Source organism: Platichthys flesus, chromosome 18, assembly GCF_949316205.1.
Source record: "Platichthys flesus chromosome 18, fPlaFle2.1, whole genome shotgun sequence".
Classification (NCBI taxonomy): domain Eukaryota; kingdom Metazoa; phylum Chordata; class Actinopteri; order Pleuronectiformes; family Pleuronectidae; genus Platichthys; species Platichthys flesus.
Genome location: NC_084962.1, coordinates 6,601,322 through 6,625,103, shown reverse-complemented (window position 1 = coordinate 6,625,103; position 23,782 = coordinate 6,601,322). Strand labels below are relative to the sequence as shown.

Sequence of the window (23,782 nt, the reverse complement as noted above, 5' to 3'; positions counted from 1 at the left end):
CTTCATAATTCAAAGTTTGCCTTTGAAGCTTTGAAGAGTAAATTGGCTTTGAACTATTTCATAACTGTGACAAAATATTACATGGTAGTTGTCATGTGACCTGGACTGACACACGTGTGATTTCTACAGGAAATATTAACAGTATAAAATCAGAACTACACTTTTAGTCAAACAGATTGTATCAGATATAATCACTTCATTTCATATAAAGGAATACTTTTATATTCAAACTTAATCAGCATAACATTTTTTGTTACACAGACTTAAAAAAGTTACACATACTTAACAGTTTCTGTAGGTGCATGAAAAACTAACACATATAACAACAATTACATAGAACATATATAATATAATTATAATAACAAGTATGTTTGGACCCATCAGATGATCTGAATCCAGATACAGGACACCGGGGATGCAGCTAATTAATCTGTCCATTTCCTGAATCATCTTGTCTACGAAATAAATGCAAGAGAGTAATTCCTGTTGATCGACTGATCTGTGAATCGTTGCAGCTCAATGATCACAGATCCTTAAAATGAAAGTAATTAATAAAATATATAATTTCCGCTGCACAATCTCCTTATTTTGTGTTTATGATGACAGATTAATAATTTCGGACTTTTCTGTAAATACAACTGAGACAGGAAGGTGTAGCTTCCGATCTCAATCATGATTACCGTAAATACGAAATAAAAGATGCAATTTTTCCAAGTCTCTGAGTCACCTCCACACGTTTCCTCTAAAAGTTTCTGGTACTTTTTATAATAAGTATACGAGTTATAATAAGATTATGTTTATTATAAGATTAACAAACACATTAAAACACAGTTACAAGGTTCTTTACAAGTAACAAATTTAAGTCAAACATTAGGAAACAATTAAAAGCAACATTACAACACAAATGATACAGAAGAGATGAGTAAAGACAAAATGCCTTCATTTGCCTGAATAATAATAATAATAATAATCATTACAATTTCAATAGGGCCTCCCATTGTCAGTGCTCGGGCACTAAACATTTACATGAAATATAGTGAACAGGACAATCTTTTATATTAATTGTAATATGTATGTGTATTTGAATATGAGGAATAATGGGATACAGATAAAACACAAGGCTCAAGAACTGAAAAGAAAAGAACAATATATTTATATATTTGATTGGGACGAAGCATATTAATGAACATTATAACAAATTATAATAAAGAACGTGAGACTGATACACAGCAAATAACAAATACAGACATAAATAGAAGAATAGAGAAAGAGACAAAACATCCTTCAACCCAATTAAAAGTGTTTACAGGTCTGGTTTAGTCCACTTTAGAAGTGGCCCTAGTATTGTGACCAGTGTCATCTTTTCTGGCAGTCCACACAATACCTTCTACTCATATAGAGGTAGAGAATCCCTCTGTGCAAACACAACCGCTACAAACACTCATCCATCCCTCTCTCAGTTAAACTCATCACTGCAAATATGGAGGAAAGACAGAAACATGGCTCCAGCAGCTGGATGGAGCGGACTCTCAGGGATAACCTAGGAAATGTATTTACACAAGCTAATGCTTTGCACTTGTGTCCTGTTTAATGTTGTTATTGTATGTGTTTTGTGTTGAGGCAGGATTTACCTGTATCCATAAACAATTAAAGTAACTTTAACCTAAACATAAAACAACCAGTCTTAAAATGCATGAAGTTTAAAAGAATTCAATATGTGAAGAATAATTTGAGAAAAATACTTAGCTTATATTCCACTTGAAGATGAACTAGAAGCATACAACCAAATGTGTGTGGTAAGCCTAAATAGAACCTAATGGAACCAAACTGTCCCATTGTGACCCTAGTGGCTCTCGTTTTAAAATAAAACTTTATAAAGGAGGGGGGCAAAGACATCTACGCAAAACTGTATACGTTAAACAAGCATATACCCAAATGCACAAGGTTTTAAAAATTCAAAAAGTGAGAATAATTAAAGAAAAAGAACTTGAATATTAACTTGATTTTACTTCATTTTTGTTTTATCGTGCTTTTTGGTTTGCAAAACATCTTGGACCCAACTACCAAAAACATTACTTCTCAAGTCCAACACAAGAGTGCCTCAGAAGTCCTCCCACCCCTCATGCTGGGAGACCACCTCCAAACCCAGCACTGAGCTACAGCATCTCCACCTTCCTGCACCTCACACGAGCTGCTCTGGCCCTGTCAAGCAAACTGCACTTTCCTCCCCACAGATTTATCTGAGGATTACTCCAGCCCGCAGCAGCAGCAGCAGCAGCCACACACGGCCCAGGCAGTCTTGGTGCACACACTGGTTCTGTGGCGGACATCGGGGGCATCCTGCAGGACCCAGACATGCCGTGGGACGGGCTGCAGGTGGTGACACGCTCCGTGCTGACGCTGCTGTGCGGGGCTGCCGTGTGCGTGAGCGCCGCGATGGAGGCGGCTGACTCCTGCCCTGTGGAGTGCGACTGCTCCGAGTGGAAGACGCGCACCATCTCCTGCGTTGACATTGATATTCTCCCCAGGTTCCCGGCGAGCACCGAGGCGCTGTAAGTAGGCGTTCAAGACGCATCTGTGAAAGTGATTTCTGCTGTTTCCCCTCTTCCGAATTTAAAGTGCTCTTAACCCCGAGGAAAAATCATTATAATATCATGAATATTCCTCCAAAGTGTTCCCACGGGCACTTTGGAGGTTGTCTGTGATGTTAAGCAGCTCTTCCATTTTAAGGTATTATAGATATTTGTATGCCTATTATAGGGTCGCTAACAAGCTCTGTTCAAGTTGTCAAGTTGGACTTTTTATTCCAGATTCGGTTTTATGTGTCCAATCTTAAAATGTCCCGGAAGAATACGAGAGCTTTTACAATAATTGCCTTGGAGATGAACTTACAAGCAGTTGAATGTTGAATGTGACTGCAATGACTGTGAGAAATATATCTATTTTATGGTCATAAAAAGATTAATTTAAACCCCAATATTAACCTGAAATTATCATATTGCAAAGCACTGATGTGACTGAACAGTTTGAAAATATATAAATACGATTGATTTGTTAGATATTTGTTGTCATTTGCCTCGGAATAGTGACAGTTGAATCCTGATTATTATTAAATCATCCATAATTTAGTACAACACTATCTCACAGCAGTTCAAATTGCTCCTCTGAACATGGTTTGTCCTTAGAGTCAGTTTGAGTGATGCATTTTGTGAGTGGAGATACTCTTCACTATTTAAATGTTATTACTTCTGGATTTCTCAAATAAAATATAGAAAAACAACAGCCGAACTTTGACCTTTGTACACAGACATTCTCTGCTTGCAATTAATTCACAGCAAAAGTACGACTGAATTATTAAGGTGATGGTCTCAAATAATAAACCAACTTCTCCTTTTCAAAAACAAAGTATTTACCTTCCAGCAATATAACTCTTTAATTATACAGTATTACTGTCAGCAAATTACAGCTACTGCTACTAAAGAAAATTACTAATTATATTAGTAATTTTCTGTTGACAAGCTTATTCTTTTTAAATAACTGTTTGGTTTAATATAAAGTAAGGAAAATGGTGACATGTGTTCATCCTTATTTCAGAGAGCCCTTGGGGATATCTTCAGATTGCTCACTTTGTCTGACAAAATGCCCCAAACCCCTAAAATATTCCATTTAAAGTTACAACATGAAGGAGATAAAAGCAGAAAAGTTATACCTAAGGCATTAATTCTTCTTCCACTCAAAATCCAAGAAAAGGAATTAAAAGCATTGTCAGTACCATTAGAGTGGAGAAAAATAAGTGTTTATTTTCTGTATGGCTGTGTATTTAGTGGGCAATTAAAACAACTTTTGATTAAAAAAAAAAATAGCCAACAAATGATCTACGCTCCATCTATTGTCTTGTTATCGAAGACCCCAAGGACTCTGTGAAGAATCCTGTGAGGCGACCTGACGTAATATGTCAGGGTCGCCGCTGAGAAATGTGGCAGGGCTTTTTACACTTCCTCAATTGCTTAAGTGCGGGGTGAACAAATTACGCAATAGAGAGCGACCAGAGTTTGCCACAGCTCTGCGGAGTGCTGGAAACACATGCCCCTCTGAGGGACTCCATGGCAGATGTGGAAACATGGAAGAGTGAAAAGTGGTATTTCCATTTCAATCAGCATTCTTGAGCAATGCTCTCAGACAGTATTGCATTATCCAACCTGCAAGGATGTTGTGGAAGTAACCAGGTCGATACATTCCCTAATATTTCAAATGTTATTAAAAAAATCCTGTATGAATAGAGACGGGAGAAGAAGGGTGACATACTGCATTTTTCTGGGTTGTCGTCTGATACGTTGGTTTAGGGCAAAAGTAATGATGTTGAATAGGATAAACATTATTCCTGCAACAGATCAGCACATTACCATTGTCCTTTTAAGTAACACTTGTAACCCTGTTACAAAATTCCTCAGGAGCACTGATGTAGGCCTCGCTAACCCAAGGAGAAGGTTCTGCTCTGTGTTGTGATAATCCTCATTCCTCTCCTAGAGTTTATAGGAACATCACTCCAACAGCAGCCATCACAAGAAATTATCTCCCGATCACTGCTCCAATTCACGCGTGCAACTTCCCCGATGTCCCCCACGATTTCCTCACATTCCTGTCCAGAGTTTACCCAGCGCCCTCCTGGAGGATAGAAAGACATGAAAGCATGGCACCAAGCGCTGCCCTGTCGTAAGGAGGCGTGAGGAAGTTTGATTTTGTTTGCTCACACACGGAGGAATGAACGACCCTGATGCCCTGGTCAGGTCAATGGGGTCCAGATCTACAGATTCTGGACAAGCCCGACTGTCATTACATTTTTCTATTGGCCTTTTGTCTTGCAACCTATTTGCTCTCTGTCAAGGACTCGGTCTATTAGTTTGTCTTTCACCAAACACCAAACTCTAGATCCTCATTCATTAAGTTCTATGAATTGGACCAAAGAGAGATCACATTACATGTTTATAGTGGACGAATCTAATCGGGACACTTTCCTCACAAAGGTAGAGACTTTGTGTCTGCACAGTTTGAATTCAAGTTCAAAATTACACGGCGAGAGTGACTCGTAAGTAACGTTTTGGGTAAATAGCATCTAGAATCTCAGTTGAACTTTAAACTAGTGTCATGGCCTCGCACAAAGTGTGGAAGCAAGGGGCCACAGGCCATGCAGGACAAGATTGTTCTTTTACACTTGTTTTTGTAGAGATTAAATGATTATGAATATTAATAAGTGAGCTTTAGATTCCCCGGTAGACTACATTTCCACAAAGTCAGGTTAGCTATTTTTAATTAGAGCCCTGTTGCAGTCCTAGTAATAAGCTAGTTTAATGGAGCTGGCTTCAGTTTGCTTTAGCTATGTTTAACGTACAGATTTGAGAGGGGCATCAACCTTTTCCTCTGAACCTCTTCTAGAAAGCAAATATGTGTGTTTCTAAAAACACTTTATTTTAAAGCTTTCTTTTTCAACACTGATGGAGAGTTGTGCTCTCAAGTTGCCCCTCTTCATTGGTACAATCCTTTTGAAAATGTCCAATTTTGGGCAAGACGTTTGTAACTGTCTCCACTAATTCTGGTTTTAAGGTAGGCACTTGGTTCAAATTTATGCTGTAGAGGAAAATGTGTAATAATTCTATTCCCAAGACAAAAGGTGAACGCAAAGCAGGCGTCTGTGTAAGAGTGTGCGTATGTGGATACTTTGTTTGGAGCCTTAGTGCGTGTGTGAGTGTGTGTGTGTGTGTGTGTGTGTGTGTGTGTGTGTGTGTGTGTGTGTGTGTGTGTGTGTGCGTGTACTTGTGGTGGAAGTTACTCTATGTGCCGCTGGGAGTCAGAGAGGTGGAAAGGAAAGCAAAGACATGCTTAAAAAGCCTGCGTAGCGTGACTCCCGGCCGCGTCTGGACGATGCATTCAAATACAATATTTACTTTTTACAGCACATTTCTCAAACACCCAGAGAGTTCCATTTGAGAATAATTAAGAGTGAAAAAGACTTCAAGGGAAAAGAAAAGGGAACGCAGCAGTTCCACTCTTCGGATTGAAGTTTAAACGTGATAACTCATTGTCCCTCAAACCTCTCATCTAAACTGACTGGAGAATAAAAATCAAATGCTGTTTCCTGAATGGTTACAGATGAGCTCCGGGCTCTTAATTGTAAAATAAGAAGTACATTGAACGTGATGGGCCGTAGCTGCGATTACTGGAAACACTGACGGTCCCGCGGCTATTAATTTGTGCCGATGGGTCATGCAATGGAAATGGTTACTAGTGTTTCACATTTGGCAATAATATCCCTGTGTGTTTATGAGAAAACAAACAGGAGGGACATTTTGTGCATCACTTTAAATACAAGCCATTACTAGGCGACTTATTCTTTGAACTCATCAGGAGAAATTAAGGATCTTTGCAGCGACACCATATTCTAGGTGAACCACGCTGGAGAAAGTGCAGGTTGAATAAGTGACCTACCCGCTCTACCACAATGGTCACCACAGACTACTACACATCAGTATGAGACACAGCCTGTAAACACAGCCATGTTGTCAATCCAATGTTGACACTATTATAAATTATGTGGCTTCTCCCCACTTCAAACTCAATTCCCCGGCCTGTTTGTTTTCTCGGGTTTCTGTCCAGAATTACAAATTGAGGGAGTCATTTTCTCCTTAAGCCTCGGCGATGGGCCCGTTGGTCGCCTCCTCGAACTCCTGAGGGAGAACGCCCGCTGGTATTTGGGTTTGAGCGCGGCGGCGAAACAGCACGGTTCTGACGGTGGGTGTTTGGTGTCAGGGTCTGCTCTGTGTCCCGCTGTTTGTTTGGGTTTGTCAGGGTGCGCGCGGGGTGCTGTGTCTACTTAGTGACTCAACCCCCCCCCCCCCACACACACACACACACACACACACATACATGCATGTGAGTGCGATTCAGTCTCCTGGGCCACATCTTCAACCTGTGAATTAGTCTATTGTTCTGCTGATGGAGGAAAGGCGCATTAAGATGGTGGCTTTGGCCGAGTCCCTTATTATACCTGGTGCCAAATGGACACATGCTAGCTGTTGTGCAGCTCCGGGGGGGGGAACGTGTTGGAACACACTCTGAATGTGCATCCATCACTGCTGAGAGGGCCGGGAATACAACATGACAACATGTGGAGACCATCATCTCTTTTTTCCATTGTAGTGTTGTGATTCACCAATCTACCTCAACAAAATATGCCATAAGATAACAGGGAGGAAACAACATATTTAGCTCACAATCTACTTTTTGACATCCTAGCAAAATATGTTAATTTCCTGTTTTTTGGGGTAAAAGGTTACACGAGAAGAAACAACCTCATGTCTATACTGTCGAATAGGAGCATATTAATTGAACTGGCATAAAGAATTGCAACAGGCAACAAGTTCCACCTATAGCACATGTACATGCATAGCTCGCAAATTAACCAATTTATATAATGTTTGGTAAATGCATACAAAAGCTGCAGTGAAAATGCACGACCCAGGCAGCCAGCACAGACTCCTGCCAATAAATATTTGGCACATAATACCTCCAACATATCATTTTTACTCTCCAGTTTTTATTTGGATTAAACCAGAGATATAGCAGGTACCTTTCTGAGCTTTAGATGTGCTGTTTGGTGTATTCTTTCTTACCCTTGAACAGAGCCAGAAATAACTGTCCATCTCCTTTCAAGCGTTTTGCTATTTTATGCTAAGCTAATCTAAAGACATGATATTGATGCTCTCCTTTAACTCTCAGCAAGAAAGCAAATCCAAAAATTGCGGTGATTAATTCTCTTTTCGTGCAACATTTTTCAGCAAGCTTAATCATATTCTAAACATTTTTAAGTCTCATAATATTCCTCGGCTTCACAGTGAAACAGTAACATTGGGAACTAATTTATTAGATCAACGTGGAGGTGTGTATCACATACTTAGGTCTTAACCTTACTTTCTGAAACAGTGTCCCAAACCGACCCAGACATTGTTTGACTTGGCTGCCGTATCGAGTCCATTTGGTTCCAAGTCTTTGTTTTTTCCCATGTTCCTAGAAGAAGTGTGTGTGTCTGTTTTACCAGTGACTTCAAAGAAACCTCTAATCTGATGCTAATTCAACAGCATTGTGCCTTTATCTGTGATTCCCCTTCTCTTTCCTCTATCCTGCACGCCAGACACACTCTATCTCCTTCTCTTAAGTGCCCTCGTTGGCTGGAATTATTGGACAAAATGAAAAGTTTAGTCAATTGAATTCCTTCTTGAGCATTTTTTCTGCATCTCTGTTATTGGAGGTAATTATAGTTAATGTCTCAAGACATAGTCAAAAGAGATTTTGAGTTTCTCTAAAATGTTTTAGCATTTTAGGAATATGTTTCTTTTCTGTTGCTTAAAGTTATATTAGGTGTTTCTGAATAAGTCTTTTTTAAATCCAAATTTCAAACATTTCTCCAAAAGAAGTCAAGGACACTTTGATCAAACAAAAGTTGTGTCTAACAAACAGAGGATGTTAACAGAAAAAAAGAAACCTATGCGGAATTTATGTGTCAGCTAAAATGTCAATTTTTCTGTTTTAACCAGATGGTTTTTCGAGACCCAACTCTCATCCTTGCCAGCGGATGTCTTTTCCAACTTGGTCAACATCTCATGGATGTAAGTGGCGATCTAGTAGAATTATTCTACTCAAGGTTTGTAAACAAACCCTTTTCAAAGTTATTCTCATCCACCTGTTTTATTTCGCCTAAAAGTGGGAATATTTCCCAGTTCCAAACTATCCGGCCTTTTCCTTCTCCCTGCCACACAAGCAGATGATATGCTCTCTGCTTAGTATCACCTCTGCACGGCTCCTAATCGCAGCTGGAAACGCTAATGCGTTCCTTCATCAGGAATGTTGGTCCTTCGACCGCAGTTATAGGCTTGAACACTGGCTATAGGTTTTCCAGCAGAGCAATGCGAGTGTGTAGACTCCCTGTAGAGGGGCACTCTCTGTGTGGAGGTAAAATACACTTGAGCCTTGATCCTCAGCTGCCGAGTTCAACATCTGCGTCCGAGCCGTGCATGAAGGGAGACAGGGGTGTAAGAGACGATTGGCCAGTGTTTCTATTAACTCTTTGTTCACTATCTAGATAAAAATGACATAAAACCAATAAAATGTGTATTATTTACTTTGTTAATACTTTACTCTTTTATTAAATGCCTCTTACTAAACAAATTAGATATAGTATGTGTACGTGTGAAGTGATTTTTTAATCCAGTCCTTAGATTCACAGTTTATTCCAAGGGCAAACCTGTTGATAAGTAACAACAAATGAGAGCAGAGTGACTGATGACTGGGTAATGTATATATGAAGTGCATTCCTTTAAAATTGCTCCTGACTTGGGGGGCTCGGGAGACAAGGTGGGCTCATAAATCCAGGAAAGAGTTGCAGGCTTCAGGATCACTTTAAGAACCGCACGTTTAAAGTCTTTTATGAAAGCAGGTCTCACATTTCGCCCTTGCACAGAACCTTCATTCTCAGAAAATCGGACAGACGGTTAAGAAAACTAATTATTTTGACATTACAAAGATGATTTGCTCATTAGATTTGGTGTAACCTTTGCTTATTCCCGTCAGATATATATCGGTGGACGTGAAGCTGCAGAGGCTGGAAAGGCACTCATTCAACAGCCTGAGGAAAATCACCCACATGTGAGTAACTCAAGGAAAAGGGCACGCTCTCTATCGATCGTCATCGATTAAGCCGTTCCATTTGCTCTGCGGAGAGAAAAATGCTTAATTCCGAATCTTGCCGGCAGCAAATGGAAGTGTGGAGGAAACTGATTATGAGCTTATTTCTCTCTCTCCTCATCAGGGTGGTACGTACGGAGCAGTTTTGCAGGGGTTGAAAAAGAACCCTGTTGTATGGGGTTTACCAAATGTAGTTTAGATAAGACTCTATTCAATTCAATGAAGGAACCCATTATCTGGATGCATTTGGTGCCTAATAAGCACGTTAGAGCCGAGACGCTAAACAGCACCCACTATGTGGCTTCCCGCACTTCATCTTCTTTGTGCTCCAGCTCCTGTTGATGCAGCTCCGGGGGGAAAAGTCTAGCAAGGTGCACTCCATTCTCAATTATAGGATAGAGATTAATGGCAGAGTCTCTGGGCGGACCACATACTTTCCAGCAGAGCACCTCCTAGCACTTCATATATTACTGCGAGACTTCCCGCCCGCGTGAAAGATTTGTTCCAAGTTATAGCATCTTGTAACACAGCAGTTAGGTGTGCGCAATTTGTTCCCCGCTCCTCGATTGCTGAATAAAATGTGGGCTGTTTGAAAGAGTAACTATGATTAACAGCTACAGACAGGCTCCAATGACCCGGCTAGATGCATATTTGGCTGTCATTTTCCTCTTAATTATCCTTCCTTTTTGTCTTCCCTCAATGGCTCCCTGATCCCAGGTATCAAAATACAGACAAGAACGATAATTCAAACCACCAGCTCAGGGTTGAATCTGTGTTCTGGGGCTGTATTCAGGATCTCTGGGGCCGATTTGCCGCTGATTGGTGTGGTGTCGTGCCATACATCAGATAATGGCATCTCTCTCAGGTTTCCTTCAGGGTCAGACACAAATTAATGCTCCGCTTCCTGTTGGCTGCTTGAGGCCGACAGCAGCTGTGGATGGAGGAGTGCAGTCGGGGCTGAAAACTCAGAGGGGGCTGGGTAAAGTTTGTGTTGGGCCACCATCAATGAAACCACCTATTTCAACCAATTGTTGGGTTTAAACAGAAGTTAAAAATTTACATTAAATATTGTGATAAGATGTAGTGCAGATAAATCTCTATTGGCAAATGATACATTGCAACACTGATTTAAACACACAACACATACACATACACACACACACACCCACACAGATCATGAAAACCTCTACATTCTTGGAAAGTTGTCTTGGGGAAAAAACTCTGGCACAAAGGAAAGTGTTTTATCTTCATAACAGCAGCAATGGCAGTTTGAATCAGAGGAAATAACTTGCGTAAAAGCTGCATCAATAAATATTTATTTAAATCAAACAGAGTGTAGGGACAGAGTGACAAACCCACCTAGAAGTTGCCTTTCATCCAAGTCTGTAATGCCCCACAGCTCCCCATTAAGTGCTTTAGCATCTTTAAGCTTGCTGTTTTGGTTTTTATCTTCTCATCAACCAACTTTCCATCCACTGAAACAAAACTAACATATTGTGCTCTACCTGCCCGGCACCAAGTGGCAGAAGGACTTTTGGTTTCTCATACGTGTCAGTGATACATTTGACCTCTGCCACACTAACCAGATTCTACCTTTTATTGAGATTGGATTCATCATTGCAATCCTATTCATATTGTTTAGTTTATATGACAAGCCAAAGTCACCATGGCAAAGAAAAGAGGACCACACACACTAAACACATTTAATCAACTGAAAATCCAAGTAAAAAGAATATCAAATTCTCATTAATACTACATAATTGACCTTTGGTTGAAGCCCTGTAGTTCCTAAACAGCAGCAGCGGGAAGATGAACCTCTCCCACTCAGGGACCTCCACTGCCCTGACCACGTCTTTCTGCTGAGATCAGTGTGGTTTGCCTGGTGTGTGAAGAAGGAGCCAGGACACATGTTCAAGATCACCACATGGCGTCAGGCTGCAGAGAGAGGTGTTCAGTCCAGCACGGGGCGCACCAGAATAAACACGCTAATGAAACACTAATTGGACTCCACTTCCGGCATTGGCTTTCTGCACTGAGCCTCCTGTCTCCTGCACACTGGCGTGCACCTTGCTACTTTCTGTCAGCAAGTTTGAAGACTACACAGTGTGTGTCTCCTACGATGGTGTATTAGAGCCAGGTTGAAAAAAAAAGTTATCGGAGATTTCGGGGAATAAATAGGAGAATAAAGTTGTAATTATAGGCTATGTGTCATTTTAGAGTGGGGAATATCAGAAAATCAGCCAGTTGCCTAAATTAAAATGAGGACTGTGGAGCGTCTTGTGAAGTTATACTGCACAGCACCACATTATCATAAGTGTCAGGACTTTCGAAAGATTGCATAAGAAACTTTTATTCGGAAGAAAAGACCACACCGACTCGAAGGTGACTCTTCAGGGGACATCCGTGTGACATTCAAAGAGGTTTCATAGTTTCAAAATGAGATTAGTTCACGATTTTTTTAAATGCAGAGGGGGAACTGCTCATTTAGTTACTCTAGCTAGTTACTTTAGTTATTTAATTACTTAAAAACTAAAACTAGGACGTAATTACATGAACATAGCCCTAATTACTCTATCCTAGTTTCTGAATGTGTTTGTGAATAACCTTTTTCTCCTTAACTTATGCTGTGAATTGGTGTGTATTAATGTGTAAAACATTTTCAGTAAGTCTCTTTCTTGTCTGTTTATTCTTCCAGAGAGATACGTAATGCAAAGAGTCTGACCTATGTTGACCCAGAAGCCTTTAAGAACCTCCCAAACCTCAAATATCTGTGAGTGTTGTTTTGTTGTGAAATCATACCGGTTTTGGAATTGAATAACCAAACACTAACAACGTTGTGGCAACCCAAAAGAGATGAGCGCTGTAGATTAAAAATACTTGAGTCTGGCAATAATTTAGACATTGTGATCTATTCATAGAATTATCTGTGTCTGTGTGGGTAAGACTGAGTCATGCTTCGTTTGAATCTAATGTAGTGATACAGGCTGTGTTTAGAAAAATTACCGCACAAACTAAAAATAGATGGAATCAAACCACTTGGAATGAGAAAGAAAGATGTCAATCTCTGAGACGTCTTGGTTAAAATGTGAATTTTTGAGTCTGGCAGACAATTAGCGGTTTCTCTTACCGTCCAGAGAACTAAAGATCAGTGATGTAGCGTGAGAGTTCAGTTTAGGGTGACGTTAGCCTTTAAAAAAACAAAGCTGAACTCTGTCAACTGAAAGTGATTCTTCAATTCACAAATGAATACAAAACTTGTTGTGTGATTAAGGAGTAATACCTGTGGGTCTCAGGTGCATCTCCTGACGGTTTGTATTCCTTTCTTCTCAGGGGGATTTTCAACACTGGCCTCACTTTCTTCCCTGACTTGAACAACATCCACTCTAATGACATGAACTTCATATTGTAAGTTACAGCATCTTCATAGTTGCTGAATCAGGCACACGCTTCAACATGTATGTTGGCTAACGCTGTTATTTTTCCTGCTTTTTAATGTTAGCTGTCAATGATATAATAAAACAAACAAAAATGACAGTTTTAGGGAAATAATCTGCCATTACCCCCACCCCCCCCCCCCCCCCCTCTCATGTGCTTCACTGTAGGGAACAGGAAGATGGTTGTGTTGTTTCACTTAGTGGTTAGGTTTTCATGATTTTGACTGCGTGATAAAGGAAAGGGAATGAACAGTAATTGAAAGAGAAATCACGTCATTCTCCTTTGTATTCCATGGAAGAAAGACGGGCAAGTAGCAACATTTTGTTTGGAACACAACGCTTCAGATTATGGGATGTGTGGTCTCAATTTTGGGAAATGGTACCATTAACCAGGGGGTTATTACTGTACAAAATGCTACAGCAGCAAAAAGTGTGTGTCTGTGTGTGTGTGTACGCGCACCATGTCTGCTTTTGCGTGTTTCTATGAAATGACGTACATCTGTAGTCCCCTCTTTGTCATCACCTTTTCCGACAGATGCTTTAATAATTATATATATATATTTGAGAATATATTCATCAACGCCACATTTCTCTCTGTGACATTTTCCAATGAAAGGTATATATGTAATCTATCTATCTATCTATCTATATAATCACAACACCTCTTCATTTCCTGTCTCATCTGTCCCTTTAATTGCAGGGAAATTGTTGATCATCCCTACATCACCGAGATCCCACCCAACTCATTCCATGGCATCACCAGCGATGTGCTGACAGTGTAAGATAAGACAAATAACATAAATGTGTAGAATGAATATAAAGTGTAGACTAACAATAGTATAGTTTATCCCTAAATCCAACAAAATCCCTAAAGTAGCTTCTAGGAGACGCAGGAGTCGGCAAAATTACCTCACTTTGGAAACATATTCTCACTCTGCACTAACTTGAATCTCACCAGGATAGTAAAAGCGAGTACACACAGAGACACACAGAGAACAGGCAGTAACATATGAGCCAACCATATGCAGACCAGATATATACTAACACAAACATGGACTTAGCGGGTGCTGCCCCCTTTCATGGGCACTCACCGAATACATTTCGGCACACAATGTCCAGAACTCAAACAATAAAAAAGTGACAGTGTATTGTAGGCCTGGTTCAGGAGGACTCACTAAGGAATAACTCTGAGAGAACAGCCCATTCCAAACAGGCAGGTCGAGAACGCACACTGCACTTGTTTAACCTCAAGAAGCAAATTTTAATCAGTAATATTTTCTTGTCTTTTTGCTCCAGGATGCTGTATGGAAATGGCTTCAGAGAAATCCAACATCATGCCTTCAATGGGACCAAGCTCGATCAAGTGTAGGTTAAATGGTATTTCTGTTATGTGAAAGCTTATTTTCACAGTTTTACGTTTTTGGGAAATGCTGCTTTCTTTCAGCGAGTCAGACGAGAACACTGATACCACTCATAAATATACAGCCTGCAGCTGTTTAGCTAGCCCCGCTCAAAGAGTGAAAACTGGGACACAACCAGTGTGGTTCTTTCCAAACATAACCAAAGTTCACTAACACGTCATAGCTTGTTTGCTTAATCGAAAAGAAATTCTGCAGTGTTTTAAAAAGAAAACGACTGGTGGTTGCTTTGTAAAGGTTTTGTTCAAGACTTTGTCTTCGCTCTTTCCACCTGTTTCCAGTTTTGCTGGGCTAAGCCTAATGGCTGCTGTTTGGCTAATCTTGTATACATGGAGTCTGAGAGTGAGTCTAAGGAATCTGTAGGCAACGGACAAGATTTGGGGGCTGGAAGTTTTATGGTGTCTGTTTCTAGTTTCATCACATTTGAATAGCTTTTGGTTTTCGAGCAAAACATTGACTGAAAGTAATGGGTTATTGCCTTTTAATTTATATGTATTCACATGATAACGTTTAACCAGAATTTCATCTGGACCTAAAACACCAAAAAATCCTATTTGTGTTCTGTGTTGACAGACACAGAACACAAATAGGATTTTTGTATGATAAAATAAACTACTTAGATTGGATAATGTCAAGGTATTGCCTATCTACACTGCAAGGCCCAAAATAGTGATTGTTGCCCCTAGAGGCTAATCTGTCTTAATTGAGGGGCTAAATTGATGAAGTTGGCCGATCAGCTCTGAAATTACTGTTTTGCTTTTTTCAGACATGAGTGGTATCAATCTTGAAAATCTCGGCAGAATGGCAAATTCCCAAAATGTTTGACTACATGTGTACTGTATAAACTGTACGAGTTTTCTTTTATTTCCATCGTCAGTGTTCACAGTTTCATTTTTATACGATACATTTCTGGAGACACGACTTTTTTCTATGTGGTGCTGTATCTGTCGAGAAAGAAGCCTTGCAGTTCTCAAAAAAATTAGGTGGCTCAGTGTTTTGCCTGGATTAAACCATTGCTGACATCTGGCAGGTGTATTTCCTTACCCAGAATTAAACTACAAAAGCAGCAGGACCACAGCTGTGTCTCTATGGGCCTTCTCATATGTACCGAAGTAGGGCTTAAGCCCAGCTCTTGATTAGTGAGCTGGAGTTCTCATGGGAAAATATGTTTCCAAAAGTGGGGTTCAGGAAATCTGCATTAAGAGTCCCCTTCTCCCAAACGCTCAGTGACACTGGAGATCTGTGACAGACTATTAGACAATCATTTCACACTTGGAAAAATAATGAGTCAGTGAGAAGAGAGTAAGTAAGAATTGCTTCCTTTTTTCTTCATTTGTCTCAACAAGTTTTTATTTATTGTCACCCCCTGGTCCAGAACCCTGCATATTGAGGATATGAGGTATATATGATATTAATTTAAAGCCTCTTTCGCCTTTTACAACACCTACATAAAGTCGAGGACCTTCTAAGAGCCTAATTAAGCCATTGGTCTGTGACTATGTTGAGTCTTACCACATTGATGTTTGTGTTGGCGCATGATCTGCTCTGAGGGGGGAACTGATCCCAGCGCAGCCTGACCAAGACAAACACATCCCTCACAACTCTATTATGCTTATTAGATTTAGGAGTCAGGGAGGTGTAGTGAGGGTGCAGTGTGTTTAAGGAGTATGCCATCACAACATTTTGATTGAGACCTCTTTCTGTCATATTTCACCCCTGAAAGGTGAGAAAATAAACACAGAAATGTACAGTGATGAGGCTTGGGGAAATATTATGCCAAGCCTTGCATCTGTCGGTCTGATTGAAATGTGAAGAATTACTTTTCTCTTCAAGAACTTAAATTTGTGCTTTCCTGTCTCAGCGACCTGCACAGGAACAAGTATTTGACCAAGATGGATGAAAGGGCTTTTGCTGGCACCATAAGCGGACCCATGCTTCTGTGAGTATCTGAGAAACTTCAGAACTCTGAGCCTCTCTTATCTTATAATTAAATACACATCCAAAAAGATGAGCCGTTAATTAAATCCATTTATGTGATGGACCTGAAAGTGGCATTGATCGCCTGGTCTAATTCCCTGTAAAGTACCACTTCACTGGTATATTTTAAATTCACATACAGTATTAAAACACATTTTTAAGAGTATATTTTAATAACTAATACTTTCATTAATCACAATGTGCAGATAAAGTGTAAATCCTTGCTCCATAACTGTGTTTTTTACCTGGAAATTTGATGCGCATTCAAGAGTGTGAGTGACAAACGTCCACTGTCTGATACTGTTGTCTTTCTGCCACTTTAAAGGTTTTTAAATCTGAGACCCTGTTTTTAAAGGTGTTCGATACCAAACCCCTTAACCACGGCTATCGAGTAGCTGTTGTGGTTCTGATCTTGCCATTAAGTGTCTGAGAAGGTAAATGGGGTTTGTGTGCAGGTCTTCCTCTGTTTCACTGAGGAAAATGTCCTGAGTGAGGTCACCTCTTTGAGGTCATGAGCTAAACATCTGGGAATGACAAAATCAGACATGACACTCTTTGGGTCTGTGCAGATTTTTTTTCTTCTTTTGTATAGTGTTACACAATGTGTCCCATGAGAGGGAAAGAGAGAAGAGGACGAAGAAGTGAGGAGTGCAAATGGGACAAAAAAAGAACAATTGAGCTCTTAGCCGATATAAAGTTGCTCGGATTGTGTTTATTTTATTTAATGAAATTATTAATTTACTTAGTGGTGTAATGGGTGAGGAAACTAAAGAAAGCAAAGGAGAACTTGGCCTCTACTTGGACCCTAGGAGGGGGGAGCGGACAGCGCTGTACAGTGGAATGTCTTGATAATGGGATCACACAGGATGTTGGTGAGATTGTCAATCCCCTGAATGTCTTTGTCGCGATGAAGTTGAGCTGGCTTTGGCATGACAGCCGAGCGCAAGCAATACCACATGTAATTGCTTAAAGATGATGAAGTAGTGAGGAGCTCACTCAAGGAAACAGATGGAGGAGGTTGTTTAATCCATCTGTGAACGCTCCGGACTCATCAGATCTCTGTTGATCTGCTGATACTATGGCTGAAAGGAACTGACTGGTGACTGCGTGCTGTTATTTCACTTTGTCACATGAAAGTATAGCGCTCAGCGTTATTTATCGGCATGAAATGTCCAATATAAGGGGATTGCCGTATACAGAAAATTGGGGTATGCAGAAGATTCTATATTATCAACAGTATCTGGGAGTAGCTTAGCATCAGTGACCTCAACACCTGCGTTAATCCATGATTGCGTGACATAGCTTTCCATACTTAATCCTTTGTGGGAAATTCAAAATATTTAATAAAGTAATAAAGTAATTACCAATAAAGTAATTTCTTTGGCAAAACAAATGTTTGGATCCAATTACCATTGATGTAATGTATGTTTGAGTGAAGAAGAGTATTGCAAACATTTTGGGAAAAGTTTTCCGTGGTGTTTTGGGTATGGGAGCAACTCTCGGATGAGCGGAGGTTCTAATGTTAGCATTGGGTTGAAACAGGGCTAAGCGTTATTGGGTCTTTACATTGGAGATAGCTCCAGTTCCCCCACCACTCTCATCACCACTGTTGAGGGTTACAAGTGTATTTATGATGTATATTCTTTCATTCTCTTTCTATCTTAAAGAGATGTGTCCCTGACAGGGATCAACTCGCTGCCGACCACAGGTATGGATTCGCTCAGAGAGCTGAAGGCGCGCAATGCCTGGGCCCTCAAGAAACTTCCGCCCATCAAAACCTTCAAGCACCTCACCATCGCCAACCTCACGTACCCCAGCCACTGCTGTGGTTTTAAGAACCTCAAAAAGAAACGAGGGTGAGCTATCATCTCAATTGTTCATTTTGTATTCGTCGCACATACTAAATATGACAGTCAGAAGTGGAGGAAGTGTGTCCACAGCTAAAAAAGACAAACTGTATCCAATGGAATACTCTTGTAGTGCATTTCGTGTATTCGAATGGTCTACCACAGTGAGTCAGGCAGCTGCACTTGCACATAGTGTGGATCTTGGCAGGGATTGAAGCAACTCTATGATGTGTTTACCTATAACTTTTACAGTGCTGCCATAATTAGTGTCACTCATTACTGTTATTGTAGGAAGAAGGTTGACCCAGACCATTAATGACTCTCAAAACAGAATTCCCTTTTCTTCAGCTTGATATATAAATGATTTGATGGTACAGTAAGTGCTAACAAGGACTCCATCCAGGGCTGTGTTAAGTGTTCGCCTTATGTCTATTTGTGTGCATGTGTTTTTCAGATTTTTGGAGTACATCATCTGTAACCTGACTGTTCTCCAAGAGCAGCATCACAAGCGCTCTGTGGGGCCCCTCCGCTTGCCTTCCCTCCAAGGGGACAGCGTGGTCGAAACAGCCCCCGACCTAGAGCCAAGTGACGGAGGTCAGACAGACTCCCAGCAAGACTGGTGGAGAGGTGACTTCCATGGCAGCCTCCACTACCATGCCTATTTTGGGGGCCAGCCAGATGAGGATGTGGGTTTTGGAGAGACCCTAAAGAACCCCCAAGAGGATACCAGCCAAGATTTTGACAGTCGTTATGATTATGTGGTGTGTGAGGAGGGAGAGGAGGTGGCGTGTTCGCCAGTACCCGATGAGTTCAATCCTTGTGAGGACATAATGGGTTTTGGCTTCCTGCGAGTGTCTGTGTGGTTTGTAAGTCTGCTGGCCATTCTGGGAAACGTGATAGTGCTCCTGGTGCTGCTCACCAGCCATTACAAGCTCTCTGTCTCCCGCTTCCTCATGTGTCACCTGGCCTTTGCAGATCTGTGCATGGGGATTTATCTTCTGCTCATTGCCTCAGTAGACCTCCACACACGGGCTGAGTACTTCAACCATGCCATAGACTGGCAGACGGGTCCTGGTTGTGGACTTGCAGGGTTTTTTACGGTCTTTGCCAGTGAACTGTCTGTCTACACCTTGACAGTGATCACTCTGGAGAGGTGGTACGCCATTACCTTTGCCATGAGGCTGGATCGCAAGCTGCGTCTGCACCACGCCGCAGCTGTGATGCTAGGTGGCTGGTTTTTCTGCCTTGTCCTGGCGCTGCTTCCTCTTGTTGGGGTGAGCAGTTATCAGAAGGTCAGCATCTGTCTCCCGATGGACACCCAGTCCACAGTGGCTCTGGTCTACATCTTGTCAGTGCTGGTCCTCAATATTCTGGCCTTTCTTGTCATCTGTGCTTGCTACTTCAAGATCTACTGCGCAGTGCACAACCCTCACTATCATTCTGGATCCAAGGACACAAACATCGCCAAGCGAATGGCTGTCCTCATTTTCACGGACTTCTTGTGCATGGCGCCCATTTCCTTCTATGCCATGTCAGCCGTGCTGGACCGGCCGCTCATCACTGTTTCCAACTCCAAGATTTTATTGGTGCTATTCTACCCGCTCAATTCTTGTGCCAACCCGTTCCTCTATGCCATCTTCACCAAGGCGTTCAGGGGGGATGTGTTTATCCTCCTCAGTAAGGTGGGGCTATGTCAGCAGCAGGCACAGCTGTTCAGAGGCCAGACGGTGTCATCAAAAGGCAGCAGCGGGACATCTCAGGTCCGTAGAGACAAGTGTAAGGTCAGGAGTGGAGGAAGTGGTGGGCAGGATGAGGTGCCCATACACCTGAGGAAATGCTCTGGACATACCTACCATCAAGCAGTCAGCCAGCAGGCAGGCCCTGAGGAGAGCCAGAGCCTGAACACGTGAGCCAAACGCCAGCTTGAAGATGTAAAAAGAGAAGTTAGACAGGTTCAGGTGGGACAGGAGAGGCCTTGAAGTGTTTGTCGACAGATCCGTTTGGATATTTAACAGAAAGCTCCAGTATTCTGTATATGCTTCAACTTTCAGGCCCAGTTCAGCTGTTTTCACAATTACAGCTGTGATGATTTAATGGTTCCAGTTGATGGAAAATATCAAGTGTCAGTGAAGTATGAGCTGGACTTCGTCTCATTTATAGTCCTTTCTATTCTGATGGACTGGATAGAGAAGAGTTCATCTTAAGGAAAATAGATATAAAACTCAAACATACATTGATGAATATGTTTTTTTTTCCTAGCATTTTATTATTGCCTTGAGTTTAATTCAAGTTCCTTATCTGCTCGCAGTGTGGTAATGAGGCACAAAAAGATACTGTATGTCAAGTTGTCTCAAGCATTTCAGTTTCCAGTGATAAGAGGAACTATTCGTGTCATATTTATACTTGCTTCAAGGACACTCTGCCATTCACAGTGGAATGCGCGAACAGTTGATGAAAATACAAAAACACTGTATTTGTTATCGTCTCATCAATACCTGTACCTCTGTTTATAATCTAAATACAATGTGGTGTTTGGTGACTTATAGATGAAAATATGACAGTGTCTAATATCTATGCATTTTTGAAGGGTGTTTACCTCAAGCTAAAAGGAATTGTGCTTGACTGGAATGTTGGACAAAGGACAAGAGTGTTTAAACAGGGGAAGTGGACTGTTAACTTGTACTTGAATGTACCTTATACCTGTATCAAATTGATATATCCCTATTTTGAGATTCATGAATATTTGCCTACTGTTGTTTCTCTATGTTATTATAATTTCTTCATGTTATAAAATATGGTTAGTTTCACTCATTGCTCTAACCACTATTTGCACATCTCCCAAGAGCAGGTGATCCAATTACGAAAGAAAACACAAGACCCATTTTAATTATTAGCCATTTTCTGCAAATTACACACAGGTATGATAATCACAATATATACCGTTAAAGCCGTGTCTCTCCCTTTGGAATGCCCTGGTTGTTTTTTCTAGCATGAACGTGATCTTTTTCCATCCTCCTGCGGAAACAACTGACTTATACAATCAGTGGAGATAGCTTTGCCTTCGCCGGGAGAGCCTAAAGAAAATACAGCTGAGACATATGTGATCTGCGGCGCTGTAACTTGTGCGATATTGAGCTATTATGAGTTAAAGGACACCCTTTGACAATGGCAGCTTAACATCTGGTTAGCATTTCATCTGCTGGGTGACATTTTTTAACGGAAATATACAGATGAACGGGGGGGGGGGGGATTTCCAGGAAAAGGGATAATTTCAGACTTTTTTTTTAAAGGTTTGCCTTCAAAGTCTTGACGATATTTGACCAGACTGCTGGACAGTTTGTTTCAGTATGGAAAATATAGCACAGCGCTACCAAATCTATACAGCCCCACTGTATCCTCGAAGCATCCGTGAGTTTGAATCGGCCGTAACCTCAAAACTGGAACGACTTCTACTTTTTAAGTTGAAAAAATCAAGAGTGGCATCTGCTCGCTGTGTTCCAGACTCGACTCACGCTGCAAATTCCTACAGGACTAACAGGACATCAATTTCAGATGAATGTTTTCCACAGCTCTGTGTCCATCTCTTCCAGTCACCCATTAACAACAATACAGTGTGGACTCTTCAAACGCTAAGCTGAAGCTTGATGTGCCTGGCTGAGTTTGTGAGGGCCTCCTCCCTCCCACTGCCAGTTAGCGTTAACTCACGGCTCATACTTGTTGTGTGTGTGCACGTCGAGGTTGATCAAAATCAAAGTCGCTGCAGGAATCGTGTGGGTGTCTGGGTAATGTGCACCCGTAGAACTCTTCAAATCTGCACCTCTACTTTCTGCACCGTTATGAAGTGTTTTCGCACAGAGAGTTGTGAGTCAGTCTACAGGCCAGCCGGCAGACAGGGAAGGTCGAACGAAGCGATCGAGACGTGGACTGAATTTATTTTGACATTCTTCTGCTAGCTGGTTCTCAGGAACTGCCTGATCATTCCTCTCCCGGTATTTCAAATAAATTCATCCCTCTCCTGAGCAGGGCAGGACCCGACGATGCACCTCACTAACACCAGATTAGGTTGCTAGAGTCAAATACAGTGGTAACGGAGTCCTGAGAAGAGGTGCACTAAGAACCCCAGGTTGCAGACAGGAGAGGTAGAATAGCCTCAGTCACACAGAGCGGGTTAAAAGCCTCAAGTATCTGTCCAGCCCTTGCTCCTGGGAACATCAAATCCCTGCTTTCATGATGTCATTCCTCACGTCATCCCATGGCCAAGTAGACGTTGACGTCCACTTGAATAATCACAGAAGACCCTTGAATGACAACTGAAGTGAATCGTGGAGTTGGAGTGAGTGAAAACATTTGTCTCGACGTTGTTTTGCAAGCAGTTTCACTCACCACAAAATATTAAGACTCTCAAATACCAAAAGACTAGGGCCCACACTTTGAAACATGATATATGAGTATTTCGCAGATGTCAAAGACGATCGGTGAAGTCCACATCCAGCTTTTGGTTTTCCTGACGAGCCTGTTACGTATCAGGAGAGCTATTCTAAGTCCTGAGACTTTCTGGCATATGTATTACTTACCTCTTCTACAAAATAAGTGGGTATATGCAGGATTTTCTATAAGCAGGTTAACCGGTAAATAAAGACTATCGACTGCTTTCCCATTTTCAGCAGAGGAGTATCTGTTTTACTTTCTCAGAGAGTAATGTTCAATATCACAAACGTGCCGGAACCTGAGGGGCTCTCTCACCTCGCTATCTTGCCAGTGTTGCATCTTGCATGACACAAAGAAAACAGCATTGTTGCATATTGTTAAAAGTGCAGCCTCAGCGTCTAGACCGCCAAATAAAGACGAAGCAGCAGAAACTAGCGCGTTCATTCAGGTGTCCCGTTTCCATCACTGCCTTTCAGGGCTGGAACCCCCTCTGTTGCAGAGTCCCCTGACCTGTGAGTGATGGCAGATTGGATCCAATCCCATTGCAGACAAAGCCAGATATTGGAGCGATTTTTGTTAGGTGGAAAAGCGTTTTCAGACTGATGTCTTTTCAGATCACACTTAAGTTAGTATTTAAGTTTCAGGCGGACTTGACATTATAGTTAGCATGAGACAGGCCGCTTTGTCCTGGGTTAGCTCGTTAGCAAACAAATTATAGTGATCGAAATAGAAGCAAAGCCCGACTTACCATGCATGATGATTTCCACCACTGAGGAGAGCTCTCGGCGAATATAGGGATGAATTTAGATGCTGAACTTGCAGCGTTAAAGTACGAGATTGAAAAGAAAACAGCTGTAACTGCTCGGAGCTAAGGTTCAAACCCCACTTACTTTCTCACCTGCTCAGTCGCTCACCGGGCAGAGACATTGATGCAAGAAAGGGC

The 23,782-nt window shown here is 41.4% G+C and overlaps 1 protein-coding gene across 1 annotated transcript; it reads left to right on the top strand.

Annotated features, from left to right (window-relative positions):
• The first annotated feature begins 2,355 nt into the window (after positions 1-2,355).
• On the top strand, positions 2,356-20,398 carry tshr (thyroid stimulating hormone receptor). Its single transcript, XM_062411983.1, has 10 exons — positions 2,356-2,552; positions 8,589-8,660; positions 9,622-9,696; positions 12,431-12,505; positions 13,066-13,140; positions 13,870-13,947; positions 14,466-14,534; positions 16,449-16,526; positions 18,232-18,420; positions 18,866-20,398. Exons 1-10 carry the CDS (start codon positions 2,356-2,358, stop codon positions 20,319-20,321), a joined length of 2,364 nt encoding a protein of 787 aa, XP_062267967.1. The 3' UTR covers positions 20,322-20,398.
• The last annotated feature ends 3,384 nt before the right edge of the window (positions 20,399-23,782 follow it).

What these genes read in the sequence shown, in the direction of transcription:
- tshr (XM_062411983.1), top strand. Translation starts at nt 2,356, where the DNA reads ATGCCGTGGGACGGGCTGCAGGTGGTGACACGCTCCGTGCTGACGCTG. An exon ending in CTGAGGAAAATCACCCACAT is followed by an intron (nt 9,697 to 12,430) that starts GTGAGTAACTCA and finishes TTATTCTTCCAG; the next exon opens with AGAGATACGTAATGCAAAGA. An exon ending in CTCCCAAACCTCAAATATCT is followed by an intron (nt 12,506 to 13,065) that starts GTGAGTGTTGTT and finishes CTTTCTTCTCAG; the next exon opens with GGGGATTTTCAACACTGGCC.